Source organism: Hemitrygon akajei, chromosome 9, assembly GCF_048418815.1.
Source record: "Hemitrygon akajei chromosome 9, sHemAka1.3, whole genome shotgun sequence".
Taxonomy (NCBI): domain Eukaryota; kingdom Metazoa; phylum Chordata; class Chondrichthyes; order Myliobatiformes; family Dasyatidae; genus Hemitrygon; species Hemitrygon akajei.
In genome coordinates, this window is record NC_133132.1 from 42,244,577 (window position 1) to 42,265,714 (window position 21,138).

Here is a 21,138-nt window from a genome sequence, read left to right on the forward strand (position 1 = left end):
GTCCTTCTGCAGATGCGTTAGTAGAGAGCATCCTAACATGCTTCATCACTGCAGGTACAGAAACTACATTGTTATGGACAGGAAGACTCTACAATGGATAGCTAGAATTGCCCAATACATCACCGGTACCAGCCGACCCATACAGAAAGGTGCTTGATAAAGGCCAGTAACATCATGAAGGATCCCACACATCCTGTTTGTCTCACTACCATCGGGGGGTAGGCTACGTATCGTCCATGCCAGGACCCCCAGACTCAGAAACAGTTACTTTTCCCAAGCAGTGAGGCTGATCAACACCTCCGTCCACGAACCCACTCCTCCACACCCCCCAACCACCACTACTTTATCATTTCCTGTCAGAGTCACCTTAGGTACAGACACTCCTGTGCCTAGTATCACTTTATGGATATACAAACAATCTATGGATATAAGCTATCTTATTTACTTATAGTTATTGTATTTTATTATTATTATTCTTTATCATATTGTGTTTCTTTTTGTTCTGCATCAGATCTGGCATAATAATTATATTAGTCTCCTTTACACTTGTGTACTGAAAATGTCATTAAACAATTTTGAATCTATTCACTCTGTCTATTCCTCTTACCATCTTGAATTGAATTGACTTTATTTCTTACATCCTTCACATACATAAGGAATAAAAATCTTTACATTATGTCTCTGTCTGAATGTGCAATGTGCAATCATAGTAATTTATAATAAACAGAACAGTCAATGTAACATAGAAATACACTCAAATCAGTGTGAGTTAATCAGTCTGATGGCCTGGTGGAAGAAGCTGTCCTGGAGCCTGTTGGTCCTGGCTTTTATGCTGCAGTACCGTTTCCCAGATGGCAGCAGCTGGAACAGTTTGTGGTTGGGGTGACTCGGGTCCCCAATGATCCTTCGGGCCCTTTTTACACACCTGTCTTTGTAAGTGTCCTGAATCATGGGAAGTTCACATCTACAGATGCGCTGGGCTGTCCGCACCACTCTCTGCAGAGTCCTGTGATTGAGGGAGGTACAGTTCCCATACCAGGCAGTGATGCAGCCGGTCAGGATGCTCTCAATTGTGCCCCTGTAGAAAGTTCTTAGGATCTGTGGGCCCATACCAAACTTCCTCAACCGTCTGAGGTGAAAGAGGCCTTTATCACCACACAACTGGTGTCTACAGACCACGTGAGGTTCTCGGTGATGTGGATGCCGAGGAATTTAAAGCTGTTTACCCTCTCAACCCCAAATCCATTGATGTTAATAGGGGTTAGCCCGTCTCCATTCCTCCTGTAATCCACAACCAGCTCCTTTGTTTTTGCGACATTGAGGAAGAGGTTGTTTTCTTGACAGTACTGTGTCAGAGAGATTACCTCTTCCCTGTAGGCCACCTCGTTATTGTTTAAGATTAGGCCAATCAATGTAATGTCATCGGCAAATTTAATTAACAGATTAGAGCTGTGGGTGGTGGTACCGTCATGGGTATACAGACAGTAAAGGAGGGGACTTAGTACACAGCTGCTGAGAGGCTCCTGTGTTGACAGTCAGAGGGGTGGAGGTGAGGGGGCCCACTCTTACCACTTGCCGAAGTCCAGGGTTCAGCTGTACAAGGCAGGGTCAAGGCCGAGGTCTCTGAGCTTCTTGTCGAGCCTGGATGGAATTATGGTGTTGAATGCTGAACTACAGTCCAAGAACAGCATTCTCACATAAGCATCCTTCTTCTCCAGATGTGTAAGAACGGTATATAGAGCAGCGGCCATTGCGCTGTCTGTCGATCAGTTGTGTCGGTAGGCGAATTGTAGGGGGTCCAGTGTGGGTGGCAGCAAGCTGTAGATGTAGTCTTTGACCAGCCTCTCAAAGCATTCGCTTATTATTGAGGTGAGTGCGACAGGACACCAGTCATTCAAGCATGTTACCCTGGTCTTTTTTGGTACAGGGACGATGGTGGATAATTTGAAGCAGGAGGGCACTCTACACTCACACCTGCCAGTTGTGCTGCGCACATCCTGAGTACCCACCCTGGGATGCCGTCCGGTCCCGCAGCCTTGCGACTGTCCACTCGTTAGAAACATCTGTGTACCTCCACCACAGAGACGACCAGGTTACAGGTTGAAGTAGTGGCTTTCCTCAGAGGCTCAGCGTTAGTGACACTGAACCGAGTGTAAAGCAATTGAGCTCATCTGGGAGAGAGGCCGCGATGTTGGCAGCATCACAACGTTTGGCTTTGAAGTCTGCGATGGTATGCAACCCTCGCCACAAGTCACGTGTGCTGTTCGTTGTGAATCTTGACTCAATCTTGTCCCTGTATTGTTGTTTCGCAGCCTTGATTGCTTTGCGCAGATCGTAGCTGCTTTTCTTGAGCTCCTGCTGATTGCTTGCAGTGTAAGCTCTGTGTCGCACATGAAGTGCTGCTCGCACGGAACTACTGACCCATGGTTTCTGGTTCAGGAAGACCCTGACCATCTCCTGGGGGACAACATCGTCGATGCACTTCTGCATGAAGCACGTGACTCCATCCGTGAACTCGGGAGACACCCTCATCATGGAAGACATTCCAGTCGACATCATCGAAGCAGTCCTGCGGCATGGAGGCCAATTGGTCAGACCAACAGTGGACGGTTTTTACTATGGCCGCCTCCTGTTTCAGCTTCTGCCCGTACGTCTTCAAAAGCTGATCGAAGAATGTCATCTCAAGTCACCTCTCATCCTGCTTCACTTCGAAGAGAATAGTCCTAGCTCACTCAACCTCTCCCACAGGTCATGCTCTCTAACCCAGCCATCATCCAGCTATATCTCCTCTGCACCCTCTCTAAAGCTTCTATGTCCTTCCTATAATGAGGAACTCCAAGTGGTTCTAACTAGATTACCGTGCAACATTATCCTGCGGCACTTGAACTCAATCCCCCAGCAACGAAGACCTCTCAACTACCCCATCAACTTCAAGGGATCTGTAGATTCAGGGACCCCAGGAGCCTCCTTTCCTCCACATTGCTGAGAATCCTGCCATTAACACTGTACCCTGTGGAGGCCTAGTCTCTTCGCAAGCCGCACTCTCAAATAATTAAATGACAATGCTCCTGTTCAAATACCAGGACTTGCTGATTACTCTGCAATATCTTGATTTCATTTCAACGCCAGCCACAACTGAGAAAAGACAAGAACTTTTATTGAGGAGCAGCAAAGTATCAGCTCTTCAAGTTGCACTGCCCAGCAACACCCCTCCCCATTTAATCTTGGCCTAACCACGGGACAATTTACAATGACCAATTAACATACCAACCGGCCAATTAACCTACCAACTAGGTCCAATCATCTTCAGCGGCTACACTAATAAACTGCCTTCCATTACCAGGTCAGAGAAAAGGGCCGTTTGCCTCCTTTGCAAATGAAGCAGTCCTTGGCTGCATGTATCAAATCCTGGGCAACAGGCGTGTGCCTCGAATGTGTCAGGCAATATTCATTTCTAATGAGAAAATGCCTGTCTTTGGTACTTAATGATGCTTCCATCGTCCATTTCCCCACCAACATGCTGGCGGTCACCAACAACCAGAAATCAAGAGGGTCTGCCACATAAAAATAGGGAAGCTCAAGAACAAGACTGTGTACTCTGTCCTGAGTGAGTTACCTGTTGTCATTTACAAGTCAGAAGCATGACATGATTTTCTAAACCGGTGACTCTAGCTCCAGCTCCACCCAGGAAGGCGTCACGGTAGTGTTGCGGCTAACGCGACGCCGTTATAGCTCGAGGCATCAGAGTTCGGAGTTCAATCCCGGCGTTCTCCATAAGGAGTTTGTAAGTCCTCCCCGTGAAATGTGTGGGTTTTCTCCCGGTGCTCCAGCTTCCTCCCACGGTCTAAAGGCGTAGGTTAGTCAGCCATAGTAAATTATCCCGTGATTAGGCTAGTATTAAATCGGGGGTTGCTGGACTGCGCGGCTCAAAGGGCCAGAAGCACCCATTGCGTGCTGTACCTCCAAACAAAAATAAATCGAGGAAGCTTAATGATCCCTGACTAAGTGGCCTCCTTGATTAGCACCTCATCCACACCGGCACACACAAAATGTACTCACAGCACGTCAGCACCTCCGAAAACTGCAAACTGGATAGTCAAGGAGGATAAGGGTTCCAATGCACTGGGAAAGAACCACCTGCACCACATCTCCTGGGCTGAAAATGTATCACCGGTCCTTCATCGACATAGGGTCTGAATGCTGGAACTTCTTATCCAAAATCTTTGTGGGAATGCCCTCACTACTTTCACAACAGTTTGGTAAGGCCACATAACCACCATCTTCTCAAGTGGGGATGGACAATTAGCACTGGCCTTGCCAACAATCTTCAGATTCTGAACACTTCTTTTAAACCTTTCAGCTTTCACCTAATATCCTTAATCTTTCTTAAGGCCTATTTGCTATCTGAATCTATGAAAGAGCCACTTCACTGTTGACAAGATACCGCTCATGTAAACATTCTGCACAAGTGAAATTCTTGCTGCACCCGGTATTTTGTCCCCAAATATTCACCAGGCTAGAAAATAAAACAACAAACATGGCAACTCAACAGGAACTAAACACTGTGGCTAATTAGTAATGTACCATTCATCAGCAAATTGAGATTTTACAATCAATTTTTCATTCTCTTTAAAGGATTATTACTCTGTAAAACATCCAATCAGCCTGGCTAATTAATAAACAGGTTTTTAAAGTAGTTTTGCAACAGCTTTCTCCCCCTTAGAAAATTATCACAATGCCTGTGTATCATTCTGTGTCTATTCCTTTAGGTTGTAGAACATACGCTGATCAGGAGAGCAAGTAAAACTTTTATGATTAGATCCATCTGCACAGAAATTCAGCCGCAGCACTGTATCCTGGCATTGTAAATTGCCACTGGCATTTAATGTTGCTGGTTTGGAAACATCCAATTTGTAAATAATTTGTTTCTCTACAGGCTCTCTCCAGGTTTCAGCATCATTCCGTTCGGATACCGAACAGCTCGCAAGTCGGGAATGCAGCCATGAACCAAGTTGCCAGATGGTAGAATGTGCCTTCAGCCCTGCAGACCCATTCCACTGGTCTGTCAAATGCTTACTCACAGGTACTGGCGCACGTAAGCACACAGAACCTCACGTAGATCCACATGAAGTGCATTACAGATCCTCATGCTGTTAAATTCATTGCAAACCAGGTATAATGAATCACCCACCCATTGTGGCAATCGTTCACAAAGCTGATGGAAGTTAAGCTGTTCTTTGATGGAGAAACATATTGGATATTATTATAACCCATGTTATTAGAAAAACAAAACTCAGTGATGGTTCTTTTGTCCATAGCTATCCTAACTCATGGCTGCACAGTAAAACATTGAGCGAGATCTGAAACTCGCCTAACGCACCAGAGACCGTTATCACTTCATATCTAAAACTTGCGCATGATTATCAGACAAGATTCCTCAAAGGATGTGACACCCAACAGAACCTTATTACTTGACAAACTGAAATTAATAAAATTGTTATAAAGATATTCCTTGTCAGAGAAGCCTGAGGTTTAGGAATGTTTAAGAATTCAGAGTACGGCCAAAAAATAATAACATTAGAGAACAATAAAGAGAACATTAAATGTGAAACCAAACTATTGAAGGACATAGAGTCACAGAGCACTAAACTGCAGAAACAGACCATTCAGCCCATCTAGTCTGTGCCAGCTTTTATTCCCCTAGTCCCATCAATCTACATCAGGACTATAACCCTCAATACCCCTCCCATTCATGTACTTACCCAAAATCTCTTAAAATTTTGTCCTATTGAAATTCTGTTGAAATTGAATCCGTATCCATCATTTCCGCTGGCACCAGCCAGAGTGAAGTTCCATCTCTTGTTCCCCTTAAACATTTTACCTTTCACCCTTAACCCAAGACATCGACTTCTAGTCTCATCTAATCTCAGTGGAAAAAGCCTGTTTGCATTTACCCTATTTATACCCCTCATAATTTTGTACACCTCTGTCAAATCTCCCCTCTCCAGGGAGAAAAGTCCTAACCTATTCAACTTTTCCCAATAATATAGTACTCAAGTCCTGGCAACATTCTTGTAAATTTTCTCTATACTCTTTCAATGTTATTGACATCTTTCTTGTTGGTGGGTGACAAAACCTGCACAAAAATGCTCCAAGTTAGTCCTCACCAACATCCCAATTCCTGTACTCAATACTTTTGGTTACAAAGGCCAATTATACAACCGTACCAATAACGTCATTTTTAAGGAATTACGGATCTGTATTCCCTGATCACTCTTTTCTACTACACTGATCACTGCCCTACTGGTTCACTGTGTAAGTTCTACCTTGGTTGGTCCTCTCAAAGTGTAACACCTCACACTGCATTAATTCTATCTGCCACTCAGACCATTCTTCCAGCTGGTTCAGAGCCTGCTGCAAACTTGGCTAGTCTTTATAGAACCATAGAACATTACAGCACAGAAACAGGCCTTTTGGCCCCTCTTGGCTGTGCCGAACCATTTTTCTGCCTAGTCGCACTGACCTGCACCTGGACCATATCCTTCCATACATCCCTCATCCATGTACCTGTCCAAGTTTTTCGTAAATGTTAAAAGTGAACCCACATTTACCACTTCATCTGGCAGCTCATTCCACACTCCCACCACTCTCTGTGTGAAGAAGCTCCCCCTAATGTTCCCTTTAAACTTCACCCCCTTCACCCTTAACCCATGTCCTCTGGTTCTTTTCTCCCCTAACCTCAGTGGAAAAAGCCTGCTTGCATTCACTCTATCTATACACATCATAATTTTATATACCTCTATCAAATCTCCCCTCATTCTTCTACGCTCCTGGGAATAAAGTCCTAACCTATTCAACCTTTCTCTGTAACTCAGTTTCTCAAGTCCCGGCAACATCCTTGTAAACTTTCTCTGCACTCCTTCAACCTTAATATCCTTCCTGTAATTCGGTGAACAAAACTGCACACAATACTCCAAATTCGGCCTCACTAATGCCTTATACAATCTCACCATAACATTCCAACTCTTATACTCAATACTTTGATTTATAAAGGCCAATGTACCAGAAGCTCTCTTTACGACACTATCTACCTGTGACGCCACTTTTAGGGAATTTTGTATCTGTATTCCCAGATCCCTGTGTTCTACTGCACTCCTCAGTGCCCTAACATTTACCTTGTATGTTCTACCTTGGTTTTTCCTTTCAAATTGCAATACCTCACACTTGTCTGTATTAAACTCCATCTGCCATTTTTCAGCCCATTTTTCCAGCTGGTCCAAATCCTTCTGCAAGCTTTGAAAACCTTCCTCACTGTCCACTACACCTCCAATCTTTGTATCATCAGCAAATTTGCTGATCCAATTTACCACATTATCATCCAGATCATTGATATAGATGACAAATAACAATGGACCCAGCACTGATCCCTGTGGCACACCACTAGTCACAGGCCTCCACTCAGAGAAGCAATCCTCCACTACCACTCTCTGGCTTCTTCCATTGAGCCAATGTCTAATCCAATTCACTACCTCACCATGTATACCTAGCAACTGAATCTTCCTAACTAACCTGCCATGCTGGACCTTGTCAAAGGCCTTACTGAAGTCCACGTAGACAACATCCACTGCCTTCCCTTCATCCACTTTCCTTGTAACTTCCTCGAAAAACTCTAACAGATTTGTTAAACATGACCTACCATGCACAAAGCCACATTGACTCTCCCTAATAAGACCCTGTCTATCTAAATACTTGTAGATCCTATCTCTTAGTACTCCTTCCAATAATTTACCTACTACCAATGTCAAACTTACCGGCCTATAATGTCCCAGATTACTTTTAGAGCCATTTTTAAACAACCGAACAACATGCGTTATCCTCCAATCCTCCGGCACCTCACCCGTAGATACTGATATTTTAAATATATCTGCCAGGGCTCCTGCAATTTCAACACTAGTCTCCTTCAACGTCCGAGGGAATACCCTGTCAGGTCCTGGAGATTTATCTACTCGGATTAGCCTCAAGATAGCAAACACCTCCAAGACCTCACTACTCGTTTGCCTTATTTCCATTGACTCCATGCCAGTTTCCTTAGTAAATACAGATGCAAAAAACCCATTTAAGATCTCATTTACCCTATTTACCCAATCCTCGCTGTCTCACTATTTACCTTCCTCGCTGTCCACTACACCACCGCCCCCCCCCCCCCAGCCCCCAATCGTGGTCTCATCTGCAAATTTGCTGAATCCAGTTGACCACATTATTATCCAGATCACTGGTGTAGATGACAAACAGCAATGGACTCAGCACCAATCCCTGCGACACACCACTTAGTCACAGGCCTCCAGTCAGAGAGGCAACATCAAATGCAGAACGTGGTATTCTGGCAGTGATTGGCTGAATCTGGATCATTGAGTAAGATGTGACTGAATGAACACTTAAAATTGTCTAAGAGATCGAAGGCTGAAAGATGGGATTAATATAGAAAGTATCCACTGGTTGGAATGGACAGGTTGGGCTAAATGGCTTGTTTCCCTGTCCTGTGATTCTATGCCTCTATAGAAACAGAAATAACACTGAAACCTGGATTAACAGAGGTTAAAAATTAATTTAATAAAGTCACATACCTCATACCTTATTATCATACAGCCTACGTATTACATATAACTTAAATTGTATGCTTTAAAGTAACTCAAAATGTGCATCATCGTTGGTGATTAGTTAGCATATATTGTGATATATTAAATATTCATAATATACATGGTTCATGAAAAATACTTCAGAACCAAGTATCTTTAATGCCTTCAGTTTCACGGGTACTTTACAGAATATTCAAGCACACACGACCAATACCTACTTTGTCACTTATTGTTGGATCATTCAGGGAATACAGCTTGTTTGTGATATCTTTGCCTATTAGGTACTTAAATACTTCCTGCAGAAAGGATTCGGACTCCAGGAAGAAAGTCAGCCTCTCTCGGGACCAGCAAAGGAACTTGCAGTTATCGTCAGCCACGATAGTTACCTGAAGAGAAAGGACATGGACGGAAAACATCATTATGGTCCTGTACTGTCTCACATTATTCTGTTAAACATACATCAGTTTAGTCCCAGTGGACAGTAAGGACTGAATTGACCAACCACGATGCATTGCTAATAATAATTTAAAGCACAAGCATTTGATGCTAATCCATTAGGAAGCCCCAGCACATATCTGTTTAGAGACGGGATAACCATGAAACCTGATAGTACTGTGAATGCTGGATTGTGGAGAGTCTGCACCTACACACTATTTACCCATTCTCCACATGTAACTTCCAATATTGACCATGAACAATGGGATGTGAAGATCGTGATCAGATTCACTCACAGAGGAAATAAAGTGAAGCTGTAAGTCACCAAAGCCCCCTCCCCTCTGTGCCCAACATTTAATTTCACAACAGTGGTGTCCTGGGATCATGTTGTTTGACCCTCTGAATCAGGAGTTCCCAACCTTTTTTATGCCATGGACCCCTACCATTAACCGAGGGGTCTCTGGACCCCAGGTTGGGAACCCCTGAACGAAACATACAAAGACATCGCAGAAGGTTTGCAACTCATTATTTGGGGATGCATGCAACATTTTCACTGGCCTTCAAAAGTAGAGTTGTAACTTCGTGGTGACGTTGATACTAAACCACATGGCCAATTCACCTTATTCTGTAACCACAAGACAATGCATTAAGCATATGGATTACTTGTGTTACCTGAAGAACACGGGGAAAACAACAAAAATTAACCCTTCAAATTGGTTGCATGCTGCACTGCATAAAGTAAGAGCAATTGAGTCATAAGGAGGAACAAAGAGGCAGCATTATAAACCTGCACCTTTTAAATCAGGAGGCAGTGTTCTTAATTCCTGGAAAGTGCGACAATAAAGTACATTGAAACTGACTGAAAGACAAATTTGTATTTGGTTTACAGAGTAGGGCACTAACGAGTGCACCAGACCAGAGGGATCTGTGAATACAGACCCATAACTCCATGAAAGTGGTGTCACAGGTTGATAATGTCATAAAGAGAGCTTTTGGCACAGTGGCCTTTATAAATCAAAGTATTCCGTACAGGAGTTGGGATGTTATGTTGAAACTTGTATAAGACATTGGTGAGACCTAATTTGGAGTACTGTGGTGCAGTTATGGTCACTAACCTACAGGAAAGATGTCAATAAGATTGAAAGAGTGCAGAGAAGATTTACAAGGATGTTGCCAGGACTTGAGGACCTGAGTTGTAGTGAAAGACCAACTAGGTTAGGACTTAATTCCCTGAAGTGTAAGAGATTGAGGGGAGATTTGATAGAGGTATACAAAATTATGAGGGCTATGGACTATATAGCCCATGCCTATGGGCTATATCTACCACTTCCGCTGGCAAACCATTCCGCACTCTGAAATCTCTGTGAAGAAATTCACCCTCATGTTCCCTACAAGGCAAAGCCTAACCTCATGAATGGCTATGATGCTTCACTCCCAGATGTGTGCCATAGTTCCTGAAGAGACAATGGATTGCGTAGAGGGAAAAAGGAGCTGAAAAGAATATGTGGAAAGCTAAAATAACCTACTATGCACACATGCAGAGCTTGTGAATTTCATTAACTTTCCACCCTGCCCTTAAATTCACTTGGTTCATTACTGACAACCTCCTCCCCTTTCTCAATCTCTGCATCGAACTCTGGAAACAATGTGTCTACCAACATCTTTTATAAACCTACTGATTCTCACGGCTGTCTTGACTCTACCTCTTCCCACCTTGTCTCCTATAAAAATGCTATCCCATTTTCCCAGTTCCTTCGTCTCTGCAGCTTCAGTTCCCAGCATAAGGCTTTCCTTTCCAGGGCATCAGAGATGTCCTCCTCCTTCAAAGGATATGGTTTCCCTTCCTCCACCATTGATGCCGTCCTCACCCGCATCTCCCCCATTTCACGACATCTGCATTCAGCCCATCTTCCCACCAGCTTAACAAGGATAAAGTTCCTTTTGTCCTTATCCACTACCCCGTGAGCTGCTGGACCCAACCCATCATTCTCTGCAAATTGTGCCATGTCCAGTGGGATCCTACCACCAAATACATCTTTACCTGCCTCCCCCCCCAACTCTCGGCTATGATTCCCTTGTCCATTCATCTCTCCCCACTTATATCCCTCCTGGCACTTATCCCTGCCAGTGGCCACAGTGTTACACCTGCCCATTCACCTCCTCCCTCATGGCCGCAGACTTTCCAGGTGAGGCAACGCTTCACTTGTGAATCTGTTAGGGCTGTCCACTGTATCCGGTGCTCCCAATGTGGCCTCTTGTACATCAGTAAGACGTGCTCCACCTAGGTCGCCTCCAGCCCGATGGCATAAATATCAATTTTTCCATCTGCTCATTCCTCCCGGCCCCTTCCTTCTTCTATTCCTACTCTCTGGCCTCTAACGTCTCCTCACCTGCCTATCAGCTCCCCCAGGTGCCCCTCCTTCCCTTTCTCCTGTGGTCCACTCTCCTCTCCTACCAGATTCCTTCCCCTCCAGCCCTTTGCCTTTCCCACCCACCTGGCTTCAGCCATCACCTTCTAGCTATCCTCCTTCCCCTCCCCACCACTTCTTACTTCAGCATCTTCCCCCTTCCTTTCCGGTCCTGATGAAGGGTCTCAGCCCGAAACATTGACGGTTCATTCATTTCCAAAGATGCTGCCTGACTTGCTGAGCTCCTCCAGCACTTTGTATGCGTGTTGCTATCACAAATTTATGTTTGTTGCAACAATCTGCAATCTCTGTACAAGTTTGCTACTCTAATCCTGCCGGCTGTAATACACACACAATGTCGACTCAGGCCCGAGAGGTCAGCGTCGGGCATTTTCATGCCTTACAAGGCGCAGAACGAAAGACCGTGTGGCGTGCTACTCTTCACACAGGAGTAATATAAGCCCATTAACACCATCATCCCTTTCTTATTCCGCAATTCCACCCACATAGCCTTAGCAGACAAACTCTCCAGTCTGTCCTGACTGAGCACTGCTGTGACATTTTCCCTGACTAGTAACACCTCCCCTCCTGCTCTGCCACGGAACATTGAGCTGCCAGCCCTACAACCAAGTCTCACTAATAGCTACAATATCATAATTCCAGCTATGATCCACGCCCCAAGCTCATCTGCCTTTCCTACAAGACTCTTTGCACTGAAACACACACAACATAGAATATTAGTCTCACCATGCTCAACGTTTCAATTCCTGACTGTATGTAGGCTTAACAACATCCTTCCCCACAACCACTCCACTACCTTCTCTGGTACTCTGGTTCCAATCCCCCACAACTCTCGTCCACTCCCCCACCCCATGCAGCACTAACAAACCTTCCCACAGCAATAACAGTCCCCCTCTGGTTCAGGTATAAACTGTTCCGTCTGTACAGGCCCCACCTTCCCTAGAAGACAGCCCAATGAACCTAAAATCTGACAACCTCTCCCCCCACCCCAACATCTCCTCAGCCACGTATTAGACTGTATGATCTTCCTAGCACATGAAATTGGAGCAATCCTGCAATCACAACCCTGGACGGAGTAGATAGATGGGAGGGGTATGGAGGGCTAAGATCCAAATGTGTATTGATGGGACCAGGCAGACTAATTATTCAGCATGGTCTAGATGGGCCAAAGGGCCTGTTTCTGTGCGGCAATGCTCTTTGACTCTATGTCATGCCAGACGCCATCTATAAACAGAAGTCTGAAAATCTTTCGATTCTGGCTGGAAAAGTAGGTTCAAAAATGACCCAATGCAGCTCACCCAGGCTTTCAGTACCGAACCGGAGATTTTGGCTCTTTGCAGGAAGGAGAACAGACTGCATCTGCACAGACACTGCTTCGCAAGGTCAACAGAAGTTTGAGAAAACACCTTTGCTCTTTTGTGTAAGAATTAGGTGCAAAGGAACAGGGAGTTATTAAAATATAAATTATAAGAAGGAATTTCTGGATGTGTTGATTATTTACTGTTTTCTGGATGTGTTTACTGTTTACTGCATGTGGCTAACAATGAGTATTTCCATACATTCTAACAATCTAGAGCTTAATCCTAGAAAACTAACAAAGAGTGCCTAAGAAGCATAATTCAAGAAAATCCTGGAACACTCCATAGGATAAGCAAATAGAGATAGGAAAATTCTGATCTTCTTCACTGCAATCTTTTTCTTGGCTCCACAGATACAGATCGACATTCTATGTGTTAACAGTATTTTCTGCTTTTGTTTCACACACATCCATATCAAAGAAATATTTCCACATGAAGCACACAATCTGCTGAAGGAACTCAGCAGGTCAAGCAGCGTCTGTAAGGGGGGAAGGAATTGTCGACGTTTCTGGTCAAAACCCTACATCAGGAACCAAAACTCCCAACAGTTCCTTCCAACGTACTCCCTCCCCCTCACAGACGCTGCTCAACCCGTTAAATTCCTCATGAAGATTGTTTATTGCTCCAAATTCCAGCATCTGCAGTCCCGTGTCTCCATGTATTTCCAAACCATACAAGTACGATCCCATGAGATCATACAACAAAGTGTTTTACAATCTTAAGCACTTCAATATCAACAAGTTATCAGCAACGACTTTTTCACTCTTATTTAGTTCAGTCACTTCCAGTACGTTAACCATGCCGACCCTGAAATGGCGAAAGCTTCTGCTTTACCTGGAACTTTTCTCCTTTGTTCAACTGAGTTGATCGGAATTCCGGTGAGTCGATGAAAGCAGTGGGGTAAATGTTGTGCAAGAAGTGACCACGATAAGAAACTTTCATCCTGTCAAGTTAAAGAGTTGCTTTAAGTATGTTAGCCAAGTATGACTTATCAACTGGGGACGAGCAATCATATAACAGTTCTGGTGAAATAATCTCAGTTCTGAAATGTTAGTTCTAGAGTCATAGTCAGAGGGCATGACAGTACAAACACGGGCTCTTCGCCATCTAGTCTGCCTAATCTGGTCAACCTGCACTTGGACCATAGCCCTTCATACCCTTCCCATCCATGCACTTACCCAAACTTCTCTTAAATGTTGAAGTTGAATATGCATTCACCACTTCCACTGGCAGATCCTCCCACACTCAGCACACTCTGTGAAGAAGTCCCCCCTCACGTTCCTCTTAAACATTTCACCTTTCACCCTTAACTCATGACCTCTAGTTCTAGTCTCACTCAACCTCAGTGGAAAAACCCTGTATTTATCCTATTTATAACTCATAATCTATCAATTCACATATCAGGAAATTTAAATTCTTCAAATGGTCCTCTGGCCTATTTAGATAGATAGATAGATAGATAGATACTTTATTCATCCCCATGGGGAAATTCAACTTTTTTTCCAATGTCCCATACACTTGTTGTAGCAAAACTTAGTGAACTTAGCCACACTTAGTGAACTACTGTAACAATTAAAACCTGGAAACACTCAGCTGAACAAAAACCATTTGTTGGAAGAGAAGTATAGTTATTACTCCAGGTCATGGCTCTTCCTCAGAATGGTAAAATTGGGTTCACCATCACCAAGTCCTCTGCCACTAACATCCAGAGATAATAACACCACAAGAAGTTAACTGGACCAGCCTCACCAAAGCAGCAGTCACAAGAACAGGTTGGAGACTGGGTGACCTCTGCTGACTGATACCTCAGAGCTTTTGCACAATGTATTAAAGCACATCAGGAGCGTGACAGAATGCTCTACGCCAGCCGGAATTAATACATTATTCAACCTTGCATTACGCAAATCACGTCCCACATTCATGCGTGCATTTTCCGGACTTCCTCCTCAACTGGTTTGCCCTTCGCTTTCCGCCCAAGCTGGAAAGCAGAGGACTGGAATTAAGCCAAAAAGATTATAAATATCTCTGCAAAGAACCTTTCAGTCATCTATTGATAAATGCTACACTGCACCACTTGAAATATCCCACTACTCTGTACTAAATAACTGAGGCATCATGTTCTCACTTCTGTATTCTAAATTCCCCAGAGACTGAAACAAAAGTTGCAGTGATTTAACTAAGCTCTCAGTAGTCTGTGTAGATCATCGAAGAAACTCGTTTGCCTCTTCCGCTCATTTAGAAACTAAACTGAATCTTTTCACCTTCCTATTTACTCACCCATTCCCTCTCAGGGTGGGTTCAGAAGAGTGGGAGAGAGGCTGGGCAGATAGGTCAGGGGCTTGAATTCAGACAGATGCAGTGCCAGGGACCTGGGCTCGAAATGGAGGGGCGGCGATTTTGTGCACAGTGTGGGCGTGCCAAACGAAGGGTGAAGATAGGTGTCCAGGTCCCATACTGCAGCAGTGAAACCAGGAATGCACCAGGATGGGTTCTGTCTTCTCCATCCTATGTAGTTGGCCTTGTTGTTCACCTTGCACAATTTCCTCTAGAAATACCCAGCAGGGAAGGTGTAAAATTTTAGACTTTCAATTATAAACCAGCCCTCTGAAATTTTGTGAATTTATCACTTCACATTTTATCCCCACTCAATTGACAAGTACTTGGGATCTAACTTTCCGTATTTCCGGTACTATATAAATGAACCACATATAGTCCCAGAGTGCTGGAGAATAGAAGGGGAAATTAACAGCCAACTTGCAAAAGGTCCCATTCTGATCCATGCAAAGCAATGACTGTAAGACTGCTTCACTTCGAACCATCTTTGTTTTCAAGGCAGCCATCACTGAATGCTGCTAATTGTGCAGTTCAATAAGACTCGAGACTACATCTATAACTGGGGTTCCCAGTCTTTCTTATACCATGGACCAATACCATTAAGCAAGGGGTCCATAGATCCCAGGGTGGAATCCTCTGATCTATAACGTTTTCCCTGAAGCACTCTTGGGAACTTTTCAAGTTACAAGTAATTAATGACAAGAACATATTTCATCCAATCTTCACAAAACTCTCCATAATCTGCATATTTTATTTATTGTGGGTCAAGTCAAAGGTGGTAATGAATCGGCATATAGGAGGGAGACAGAAAATCAGGCTCAGTGGTGTCATAACAACAACATCTTACTCAATGTCAGCAAGACGAAGGAACTGATTATAGAATTCAGGAGAAAGAAACCAGAGGTCCACGAGACAGTTGTCATCAAAGGATCAGAGGTAGAGAGGGTTAGTAACTTTAAATTCCTAGGTGTTACTGTTTCAGAGGATCTGTCCTGGACCCAGCATGGAAGTGCAATTGTAAAGAAAGCACAGCACTGTCTCTGCTTCCTTAAGAATATGCGGAAATACGGCATGACATCTAAAACTCTGAGAAACTTCTATAGGAGTGTAGTGGAGAGTACATTGACTGGCTGTGTCACATTTTGGTGGGGAAACACCAATGTCTTTGAATGGAAAATCCTACAGAAAGTAGTGGATTCAGCCCAGGACATCTCGGGCAACCTCCCAACCATTGAGCACATTTACATGAAACATTGTCATAGCATCATCCATCATCAATGACCCCCACCACCCAGGTCATGCTCTTCTTGTTGCTGCCATCAGGTAGAAGATACAAGAGCCCCAGGACTCGCGTCACCAGGTTCAAGAACAGTTGCTACCCCTCAGCCAGCAGGGTCTGGAACAAAAGAGGACAGCTACACTCAACTTCACTTATCCCATCATTGAAATGTTCCCACAGTCAATGAACTTATTTTCAAGTATTCTTCGTCTCATGTTCTCATTATTTGTTGCTGTTTATTTATATTTGCATTTTGCACAGTTTGCTCTCTTCTGTATTCTGGTTGAGCTTTCATTGATCCTGTTATACTTATTATTATATAGATTTGTTGAGTATACCCACTAGAAAATGAATCTCAGGGTTGTTATGGTGACATATATATACTTTTGATAATAAAATTTACTCTGAACTTTGAACCAGAGACATATGCAGGAACTTACATATGTTGGCTTTCGGAAGCATATTTTTAATGATGGTGGGGAAGGACTGGTTAGACTATGCAAGAGTCCATGTTCAAATAGTTGTATATGATTAATGGTTATTGGGGTGAGGCGCCTGCCTCTTCTTCCCCTCCCTCTGACTGTGCATCATCTTGGTCTGAATAGCTTTCAATTTATAGCATTAATTGAATAAACTGGATCTAACAATATTTGATGAAAACCACCTTGTAAGTCTAAAAAATTAAAACCTTACATTGCCTTAGATAACACTCTTACCAATCAGAAGTTTCAAGCTCCATTCATGATCAGAAAATAATCTAGGTGCAGGGGTTCACAACCTTTTTTATGTCATGGACCAATACCAATAAGCAAAAGGTCCATGGACCCCTGATCAAACAGGTTTTTTGGCACATTACCGAGAGCGTGATCTCTTTCAAATAAAATGCCCAACTGCCTTGCCATTCCAGATGGATGTGAAAGCTCTCATATTACAGCAGGACGCCAATCCTATATCCAGAATAAATTTTCTCCCTCAGTCTTCTGCTACTGTGGGACCTTGCTGTTCAAATTTGCTTCAAATATTATTTCTATGGACACATCATTAAGAAATTCTGAAGACAAGTGAGTTGATTGATTAAAAAAAAAACAACAGGGGAGCTTGCTCTGGACTTACTTTCCCTTAAGCAGGATACTCAATCGGTCATCAACAGATGTTTTATCTTCCGCTGCATAGGTCTGATGCTTTTTAAGAGTCATAATACTGCAGAACTGTCCGGTGAGTCTTTGGAACAAATCAGGAGGAACATGAAGTGGCTCAAACATTCTTCTGTAAAGTACCTTGAGCTCCTTATTAAGTTTAATCTGTAATGAGATAGTTTGACTGAGTAAATGTGTAATTTAGTGAATTCAGCACAGCAGAAATCTGTAAATTCAAGTATTTTATTAATGATCACTGTTTTGAATTATTGCTTAGATATAACTGGCCAACTATAATGCCTCGCCTCTTGAAGATTATGGTCAGGAAGGCACAGTTGGTGTAAAGCAAAGAAAACATACAAGAGAATGTTTGATAAGGGTCCTGATGAGTCTCGGCCTGAAACATTGACTGTTTACTTTCTATAGACACTGTCTGGCCTGCTGAGTTCCGCCAGCAGTTTGTGTGTGTTCCATAGAAAACATGTATTTTAATAAGAGGGCAAGGTGAAGCTTTTTTGAATCTCTCCAGCTCAAAGGACTTCAGGGGCATTAGCCTCCATAATCCTAGGAAGAAATTTCTGAAAATATTCTATCCTGTCACTTACACAATAATTCATAGCTTCACATAATACTGCACTTCAGAAGTTCACTCTTGCTGATATCAAGCCACTATTTAATTATGTGTTCATCACAAACAACGCAAGAGAATTTCTGTCCTATTTTCTATTTGAATCTAGCTGAACCAATGATATGTATTTTCTCCAGATTTCTTTGTCACATATTACAAAGATACAAAGAGAGCCAAAATGGGGGCACGAAGTACTTATAAAAGGATAGAAACAATTTCCACCTCCACCCTTAAAATCCAGTGCATGATCTGACAGCACTTGATTGTGTTACTGAGTTCTTGAAGTGGAAAGCATTCTATCACCCAGCATAAACTTCCCGATATCATAAGTGAACAATGCTAGACCCCAATATAGGCTCCAGTTATATTTAAGAAATGACAGATATGTCAGTGAACTGCTCCAGAATATAAATATAGAAATGCATTGCACAAGCACCATGATAGCTAGTGGGATGAATATTTTGAAGTGACAATTGATAATAACTTTCAACAGTCCAGAAAGTCCTAATTCAAGCAGGAGGTTTTATTCAGAGGAGTAAGAAGGGCAACCTTCAGAGTAGGTGAAAGTAATCAGGAATCTTTTTATCATAATGGAAATAGATTTATAGAAATTGCAAATGTTTTACCTTAAGAGGCTTCATATGGATCAAGTTCCTTGTAATAGGCAGAATATTTTTAACAGCCCACGGGAAAGTTATGAACTATGCACAGAAAATAAATGGAATTGAAAGCTCAGTTAAATATACTTACAGGCCTCTTTTTGTACAACAGATAGATTAAATGCATCATGTTGAGAATAAGAAACAGAGAGTTCCAGATGACAATATCTAAAGCGCATCGGTAAAATACTGCCCAGGCAATGAAGAGTGCACAGCCTGTGAACATGAAGACAAGGTTCAGTCAACTCAAAATTCCTCTGAGAGTGACATAGATTTATGTCAATGCAAAGTGCCACAAAATAACTGGAGATAACATAACAAAGGAGGACAGAAAGCTGCCAATAACTACAGATGAACCAATCATACAAATTTTTAATATACTCATTCTCTCCAATCTATGGCAATTGAATATAAATAATAAGATTGAAAATAGTTATCTCCAAGCAATGTGGAAGAGCAGGCAGTGAATTCCACTCCTATCAGATTCCTTCTTCTTCTGCCGTTTATCTTTTCCCACCTATCACCTCCCAGCTTCTTACTTCATGCCCCTCAGACAGCCACTCATCTTCCTCCTTATCACCTGTAATCCTTTCCATCCCAACACCCCCCCTTCATATTCTTTCTTCTTCCCCTTTCCTTTCCAGTCCTGATGAACATTCCTGGCCAAAGATGTAGACTGTTTATTCCCCTCCATAGATGCTGGCTCAGCTGCTGGGTTCCTCCAGCGTTTTGTGTGTTACTTTAGAAGAGCACAACTGTGCACTGTTGTCACTTTGTAAATTAATCCATTATCTGAACTAGTGTTTTAATTACCACCTGGAACATATTACTATATATAGAACACAGAACAGTACAGCACAGTGCAGGCACTTCAGCCCATAATACTATGCCAGCCTTTTAACCTACTCCAAGATCAAGTCAACACTTCCCTCCATTTTTCTTTCATCCATGTGCCTATCTCAGAGTCTCTAAAGTGTCCCTAATGTATCTGCCTCTACCACCACCGCTGGCAGTGCATTCCATGCACCCACCATCACTGTGTGTAAAAACCTTACGCCCGACATCCCCACCATACTTTCCTCCAATCACCTTAAAATTATGCCCTCATGTATACAGGGATTCATCTTTGAATCCAGACGAATATACCACAGTTGTTACTGACTTCATCAAAACCTGTGTGGATGAGTGCACGCCTAGATAGACTTACTGTACATTCCCAAACCAAGAGCTATGGATGAACCCGGAGTTAGGTCATCTGCTGAGGGCTAGGTCTGTGGCATTCAAGGCTGGTGACCCAGGTCTGCACAAGAAAGCCAGGTATGACTTGCGGAGGCTATTCCAAAGGCGAAGAGACAGTTCCGACTGAGGTTGGAGGCAACATTGGATGCACAAAACTCTGACGGGGTTTGGAAGACATTACACAACATTGTGAATGGCAGCGAGGCTTCACTATTAGATGAGCTCAACACCTTCTATGCTTGCTTTGAAATTAGTTATAACTACAGCTGTAAAGATTCCTGCTGCACCTGGCGACCGTGACCTCTGACTCAGAGGCTGTCTTTCAGGAGGGTGAACTGTCGCACGGTGACAGCCCCCGATGGAGTATCTGGTGAGGCTCTGAAAACTTGTGCTGACCGGCAGGAGTATTCAAGGACATTTTCTACCTGTCAGTACTACCTTAGGAAGTTCCCAAATGCTTCAAAAAACATCAAATATACCAGGTGCCTAAGAAGAGTAGTGTGAGCTGCCTTAATGACTATCACCCAGTAGCAGTCATATCTACAGTGATGAAATGATTTGAGAGGTTGGTCATGGCTAGGATGAACTCCTGCCTCAGCAAGGACCTGGACCCACTGCAATATGCCTATTGCCACGATAGGTCTATGGCAGATGTAATCTCAACGGCTCTTCACACAGCCTTAGATCACCTGGACAATACAAACACCTATGTCAGAATGCTGTTCATTGATTCCAAATCAGTCTTTAACACCATCATTCCCACAGTCCTGATCAATAAATTACAGAACCTGGGCCTCTGTACCTCTCTCTGCAACTGGATCCTTGACTTCCCAACCAGAAGATCACAATCTGTGCAGATTGGTGATAGTATCTCCTCCTCACTGACAATCAACACTGGCACACCTCAGCAGTCTATGCTCAGTCCAACACTCTACTCTCTCTATATCCATGACTGTATGGCTAGGTATAGCTCAAATACCATCTATAAATTTGCTAATGATACCA

The 21,138-nt window shown here is 43.2% G+C and overlaps 1 protein-coding gene across 1 annotated transcript in view; it reads right to left on the reverse strand.

The window, feature by feature from the left end:
* Positions 1-21,138, reverse strand: part of popdc1 (popeye domain cAMP effector 1) — a 61,322-nt gene that overhangs the window by 11,970 nt on the left and 28,214 nt on the right. Inside the window, exons 6-9 of the mRNA XM_073055341.1 lie at positions 18,986-19,110; positions 17,585-17,772; positions 13,693-13,801; positions 8,855-9,022 (exon numbers count right to left, since the gene is read on the reverse strand). Coding sequence (XP_072911442.1) covers positions 8,855-9,022; positions 13,693-13,801; positions 17,585-17,772; positions 18,986-19,110 — 590 coding nt within the window. The remainder of the gene's footprint in view (positions 1-8,854; positions 9,023-13,692; positions 13,802-17,584; positions 17,773-18,985; positions 19,111-21,138) is intronic.